The 7,440-nt window shown below is 40.1% G+C and overlaps 1 protein-coding gene across 1 annotated transcript in view; it reads right to left on the bottom strand.

The window, feature by feature from the left end:
• Positions 1 to 1,244: 1,244 nt before the first annotated feature.
• The window catches only part of LOC113027114 (protein arginine N-methyltransferase 8-B), a 31,937-nt gene continuing 25,741 nt past the window's right edge, over positions 1,245 to 7,440 (bottom strand). Inside the window, exons 9-10 of the mRNA XM_026176641.1 lie at positions 2,427 to 2,548; positions 1,245 to 2,004 (exon numbers count right to left, since the gene is read on the bottom strand). Of these exons, the coding sequence (XP_026032426.1) occupies positions 1,921 to 2,004; positions 2,427 to 2,548 (206 nt within the window). The 3' untranslated portion in view covers positions 1,245 to 1,920. The remainder of the gene's footprint in view (positions 2,005 to 2,426; positions 2,549 to 7,440) is intronic.

Raw genomic sequence — 7,440 nt, 5'->3', positions numbered from 1 at the left:
AAATCTCTCAGTCAGAACATGGTATGAAATGTTTAGGTGTAAACTAGCGAGCTAACTTCCTGCTAACTTCTAACTCCGTTAAATTTAATAAATTCTGTTTTCATGGATGCCTGGATGTTAAACTTAATTGTTACACCCGATAAAGCAGCAACGCTGATGATTTAATTAAAGATGAAAAAATTTCGACCGTTTTTAACTCTTAGTGTTCGTTTGACTTTGGGACCTGAAGCGGGCGGAGTTTTGGACCCAGATTACTCCGTGAAGCTCCTCACTACGGCAGCCGTAATGCTCTGACATCCATCAAGCAGTGCAGCTTACCAAAGTTGTACTAAAACATTTTTTAACAGATTTCTGCACGCCCAAATTGGTTTGAGGTCAGTAAGCACAACCAGAATTCATACAATTAAAGGATTTTAAGTGTGCCTTATAGCGAGGAAAATACGTTATACAGAAGAAAAGAATATATCGTGATATATATCGTTACCGCACATGCTTCAAATTATATCGCGATATGAATTTTAGGCCATATCGCCCAACCCTAAGTAAGGGCATCTGTGTGTTTTAAGAATGGAGGCTGGATTTGGCAATGTCAAGATCTGTGACGCGTGAGGCGATCCGGAGCACTAATGCGAGGTTTCAGATATGTAAAATATCTGCAGATCTTTACTGAATAAATTCTTCACTGGGTACCTTGGCAATGACTGTAGTAAGAGTACAGGGAAATGAAAAGATCCCCATCAGTACACTGAATCCAGTGTGAATCAAAAGTGTGCAATGCAGGGGGAGCCTGAGATAAAAACCAAAGAACCATATCTTGTGGTCCGTACGTTTGCTAGAAGAAACCTCAGTATCCGTCAGTTTGGTTGAAGCCAAGATATTGGGATATAACTAAAGCAGGTCATCAATATTTTATTGACTCCCTTTGTAATAATTCTTTGTTGTCTGTCTAGGATCCAGCTGCATTATTAACAATATGAGTTACGCAGGCTTTCCTTTGATTCCTTGACATGAATTATGCTCAGCAAAGACTAAATGGCTTGAGGCTAGATTTGAAGAACTGCTTAATCTTAAATCAACAGAATAAGAGTGGCTTGTGTCTACATATGAAACCACTGTAAGAAGCTAAACTCAGCAGTGTGGAACAAAACTAGGTACACTTCGGCACTTGGTCAAGGCATTTAGGATGGAAAAAGTATGTTTTTGGCAGGTCAACATCACAGCTCGAACTGACAACACAAAGCACACCGGATGTCCAAACAGTTTAACAGTGTGAACTTTGAGACCTTCTATTTTACATGCACTGTAAACCACTACTACACTGACTATGCAAACACATTACCTTTCACATTACACGTTTCTTTGTCCTGGCTGTGGTGTTCAGTCGCTTCTAGTTTTTCTCGCATTGCTAAACTGATACAACAATAAATAAATCATTTTACTGGTAATCATTTGCTACAGTACATGACATTTAAAAAGTTAAATGTATTCTCTACTGTAACAGAATGTGGACATTAGAGTAACTCATTACTGTATTTTAAAATGCCAAATATCGCTCCATAAGGTCCGGGTTAGTGTGGAAAAACAAATACTGAAGAAAACACACAAGTACATCACTCCATCTCACATATACTTACGTCAGTAATTAACATTCATCAAGACTAGAACAGTTTCTTAACACATTTTGTCAGAGTTACATTCAGAATTGCTTAACAGTCAACATCCTGTCTTCATCATACAAGTAGCAACCATATTGATATTGTCAGTGGTGCCAGCTAAACCGGGTCTTTAGCCCGGTCTAATTTCTTCCTCTGTGAGTCTCGGTCCCGCTGTGCATCTGTCTGTGGTCATGAGAGCGTCTTTGTCTCCCTCTGGTGCTCAGGAGTTGCACTCAGCGGGGCACCAATGTCCCCGCAGTGAAACTTAACGCATCTTGTAGTCATGTGATATGGCTGCTTCACACAGCTGCCCTTTGAAATCCAGCTCAAAGGTGAAGTCTAAGTCACGCTGCAAGTGAGCAGAGAGACAGAAATAAAAAAGATGGTGTTCAGTGATACTTCAGACAACAACTGATCAAATACACAGCAGAAAGAAAGAAAATAACAAGTAAGACAAGAGATGAGATCTCCTTTTTGACCAGAGTGCAGAACATGGTATTACGAAAGCAGAGTGTTTGTGAAGAGAAAGCAGGCGCCGCTTCTCCATCCCGTAGGGGAGGAGAGGACACTGACAAGGTCAACAATAGAATCTGTTGTTGTTTGTTGAAGTCACTGCAGGGCTGCTGCCTGCATGACAGGAAGACAAAACTGAAGAGGAAACAGCCTGCTGTGGGCAGGGAATGACTCATTTACACATCTATCTATCTATCCATCCATCCATCCATCCATCCCTCCCTCCTAATTTCAAAATATATCCATACCAGTACTTACAACATTTTTCTCATTGGGCTTCATAGCAATTGAGCCAACGATCTCTTCTCCTCTTCGGACTGTTAAATAGTCCTCCAGGTAAAATACTGTCTGCTTCCAGTGGGTGTATGGAGCATCTGGAGCTGCAACACACACAGAGAAACACTTTCACAATACTCACAATGAATGCCTAAAATCAAGAGTAATCATAAATGACTTATGTCACTAATGACTTTCGTAATGATAAACAAATCATTGATCACTTATAGGAACTGTTGACTAGTTGGCAGTTTGGAAAAAGACCTTTTAGTTGGTGTTTATTGCCACATGTCTGGATTAAAGTCTTGTTACTATTTACTGACTTTAATGAACAGCTGCAGATATCTCAGGTGTTTAATTTGTGCAATACACCAACTAAATAACCCAGACTGAAGACAACAATCAGTCATCCCAATGCAGCTGTGCACATAGTTATCCCTTTTACAATGTTTCCAAAGATCTGAATACTATGCAAGCATACAAGAAATTAATCATGAGACTTTTTACCGATACACAGCTGCCTAAGTACCTGATGTGAATTTAACTAAGTGCAAAAAAGGCATGTGTCTTCACCTGAGATCCAGAATACAGCTCTGAAGTAAAATGCAGATAACAAATTTCTTGCCTCTCAACTAAAACTTTTGTCAGACTTCTTCCATTACCATTTCACTTTGTGTCTTTGTAGTCTTTCTTTATCTGCACTCATATAGTTTGCATGAATGTAAAACCTGAAATCCCAGTCCCAAAACCAATGTGAGCATTGGCCAGGATTCTGACCATTGCTGTCAATACCACTTAAAATAAATTAGACTTTTTGTTAGCTTTTGTGTGGCAGCTTGGTGGATCTGTGCTTTGTGAGTCCATAGATAAAAGGGCCTGCCAATCAGCATACTGCTACGCAGGCCAGGGTCTTTTTTTTAGGGCATAGTTCAATAAAGGCACTGAGAAACTAATTCCGTTTCATCTAATTCTGCAACTGCAGTAGATGAAATGGTATTTTTGTACTGACCTAACCTTTTCCTCCTCACCTGACAGTCTGTGTGTGTGTCTGATACACTGTCCTTCACGGCCGCGTGAAAGACTGATGGCCCATTTTAGCCTTTTGTGTGTAATTTTTAATCTGTCTAACCTTTTCAGGAGGAAAGGCCCAAGTTTTGACACTGGAAACTTTGCTTGGCAGACACACTTACAGAAAATCAATAGACGGGACTGTGCTTTGGCAGAAAAAGCCAATGTTAGGAAACAATACATCTCTTTGAGTATAAGTCACAAGGTCTTGATGATGGTGTACTTGACAAATTAAAGGTGACCTGTGCTTACACACATTTTTTTTTAACCAAAAGAGCCAAAAGATATATTTATTAATCCAACAGTTAAGATAGTTTATTCCTCTTTACATTTCAGTTCAATGTTCTCCTTCACCAACAGAGGTCAGTCACACACAGGTTTTAAAATTGCAGTTATTCTCTTAGAATGCCACAATCTCAAATCTTTGGATTGGCCTAATTTCACACAAATTGGGGCCTCCAAACATGCAAGGTGAGAAAGCACTGGTCTGCCATCTATGAAAAGAAGTGAGCACAATGAGGAACACAAAACCTGACAGGAAGTGTGGTTTTTTGCCTTTCCCACTGGGCAAAGTATACAGCTCTGATTCTCATTGGACTGTGATGAAACACAGGGCTTCAGAAACAGGACACTCTTTAACCTGGGGTCTTCTGAATCTATCACTCCTAATTTAGACTGCAGAAAGTGACTTGTGTTATTTGCAGTGTTGGGTAAGTTACTTTAAAATAGTAACTTAGTTACATTACTAGTTACTTCTCTCAAAAGTAACTCAGTTACTTCAAGTTACTCGTTACTTTCAAAGTAACTAGTTACTAGGGAAAGTAACTTTGGTTTTACTCAGAATTCTCTTGTTAATGTGTTTCTTCCATAACTTTGCCAGTCTTCTAGCTTGCTTACTTGCCACAAGTGCACTGTGCCACCTACCAATAGAAAGGAAAAGATAATGTGCATATTTCCACGAGAGAAATCCCACGCCTGGACCGTTGTTGACCGCTGCCATGATTCTAGCCTACGTCACAGCGTCATGCGCGCCTTTTACATCCAACACAAAAACTGCAGTCGTGGTGCTTTCGATTGTACTCAGAACTCGGAAATTCTGCCTTCTGAATAGGAAGATGTAGGTAACACCAGGCTGCAGATGAGCTGCATACATGGCTGGACTGGGACAGAAAAATCATCCCGGGCATTTTGACTAGAGACTGGCCACCATTATAGCAAAAATCATAAAGCCTTTGAATGAAAACAAACACTGCTGTGACAGTGATGTTCACTGTTCTGATGGTATATATGTATCAATCTATCAATCGTTTGTTGTAAGATTCAGATAATTATTTTTTAAAAGCGAGACATTTTAAATGAGAATAAGAAAGAAAAGTATTTCTTTGTGCCCCCCTTTCCCTGTTAATGCCCTACATGCCCCCCTGGCCACACTTTGCTAGATCCGCCCCTGCACAGTTACCAGCTGTCAGCTGCTTAGAAAAGGATCCTGGGGTTATTTGTCTCTCAGAAACAGTTCATAACTTCCCTTCAACTCATTCATGTCACCTAAAAGGTAAACCTGTTTCTCCATCACCTGTTCAACTCTGATGATCCAGTAAGGACATCTCCTGGTTTCATCTTCATGTTTCCCTCTCACCAGATAACCAAACGATATCATGACCTGCAGCTTTTTTGCAGCTGTGGCTCCAGCAAACATCAGCTGATACTAGAAATTAATATTAAATAAATTCTAACAACAGCTGATCAAGCTTAAATGTGCTGCTGTTGTTTAGCGCGACATCCCCTGGTTTCCTCTTTCTGCGCAAAGTGAGCGATAAACAAACGAGAGCCGATCAGCTGATCATTGATCAGTTTTCATGATTGAAGTAGAAACGGGAGAGGGAGGGGGGAGAATGAGAGAAGAAGAGGCAGCTGTGCAGCAAAGACACAGAATAACTCCAGCTTTGTGCCTTTTTCATTGTAGCTGAATTACGGGACAAACTGTTCCTTTTCACCTCAATAAGAAACGCGTAATATTTTCTCTGAATACCAGACGGACGGTTGGCAACTCTAATAACTTATGAACAAAATAAAGTTTAACATCGTTAACATCATAGCACCACCCAGCTGTATAGAAACTCCGTCATGCTAGCTAGCACGCAGTACGGAAAAAGTCAGAATAACGAAAATAAACTCCACCTAAACTTGGTTCATATCTGACCCAGAGAGACTGCAGGTCATAACTTCTTACCTGAAGTTCAGTTCACACTTGGACCGGCGGCCGCCTCGGGTCTCTTTTCCTTCTGCGTCCCTTTTCCTTCATCCACCTGCTGGCCTCCTCCACTTGCTAATGTTACTGAATCTGTGGAAGCTCCGCGATAGCCACCACACGAAGTAACGAGTAACGACCCCATCTAAATCCCAGTAACGAGTAACGCGTTCCTGATTTTGGCATAATAACTAGTTACCGTGCTCGTTACCACAATAATAACGTAGTTACTGTAACGCGTTACTTAATAACGCGTTAGTCCCAACACTGGTTATTTGTATGTCCTACTATGAAAGGGATTGGGTTTTTTAAACATAAAGGCAGGTTTTCCCTGATGTGATTCCATTCTTCTTGCAACTGTAGCCACATAATACCAGTAGAAATCCATGGTCTTCTTATCAGGGTTTATTGTTAGTTTCCACACTCAAGACAAAAGGAGACCGGGCCTTTTGAGGTTGTTGCTCCAAAGAAAGTTCAGAATTCTCTCAATGGAATAAAAGAGACTAGTTTTAGAAAATAGTTTTAGATCTGTTTATGTAGATTTGTCTTTATTTAATTTGTTTTTTTGTTTTTTTTAAGAAAAAACGGTGCAGATAACTGGATGTTTCTATCTGGTTATCTCCAAATAATGTCTGTGCTCTATTAATTGCTGATTAGTCTCTAATTATGTGTCATGTCCAAAGATGGGCAGTAACGCGTTACATGTAACCCGTTACTGTAATCTGATTACTTTTTTCAGGTAACGAGTAAAGTAAGGGATTACTATTGCAAAAAGGGTAATTAGATTACCGTTACTTTCCCGTAGGAACGCTGCCTTACTGCGTTACTAAAACCGTGATTTTTTTTGCGAGAATGTCTCATGACAGTGACATAAGCGAGTGCGACGTTCGTGACAACAGCTGTGTGCAGATCAACAATGGATCATATATGGAGTGCAGAGAGAGTATGAGCGTGCAGCGTTTAAAGCGTGGAAGTACTGACCTTACTTTGAGTTTGATTCCATAAAAAGTGACAAAAACATTAGTGTCCGCTGTGCGTGGGAAGAAAACTTCTTTTTACAGCGAAAAAACCCCTAAACTTCCAAACAAGCACCGAGTAGCTACGACGTAATGGGAAACTCACAGAGAAACTGCCGTATCCTGTAATTGGTAATTAGTTACTGATTACTTTTTTCAAGTAACTTGACCAACACTGGTCATGTCTATCAAAGGTGCAACACGTTTTTCACAGGACTCTATGCAGTCTGTTTCCACACTAATTAAGAAGGTAAAGTAGCAACCAGGTGCTGGTAATCACCTTTAGATGATCAGAAGTTTCTGATATGTAATAATTATGTGTGTGTGTTTTATCACAGTGCCCAGGAGGAAAGACAAAAGCAATGAATCCTGGTAGAGTTATAAGGCCCTTTCAATAAAAAAAAAAGCAGATAAATAAATAAAATGAAGACATCTTTCATTCTACAGTGAGAAAGATTATTCACAAGTGGAAAACATTCAAGACAGCTGCAAATCTTCCCAGGAGTGGACACCAAGGTAAACTCACCTCGAGGTCAGACTGTGCAATGCTCAGAGAAATTGCAAAGAAAAACAACACTACATCTCTCGCTCTACAGACCTCAGATTCAGAGGGCCAGGAGTCAGACTGCTAGTGGCTGTAAGGCTATTTTTCTCAAATTTTTAT

Source organism: Astatotilapia calliptera, chromosome 7 (assembly GCF_900246225.1).
Source record: "Astatotilapia calliptera chromosome 7, fAstCal1.2, whole genome shotgun sequence".
NCBI lineage: Eukaryota > Metazoa > Chordata > Actinopteri > Cichliformes > Cichlidae > Astatotilapia > Astatotilapia calliptera.
The sequence above is the reverse complement of the archived record's forward strand: the minus strand, read 5'-3'. Positions and strand labels throughout refer to the sequence as shown.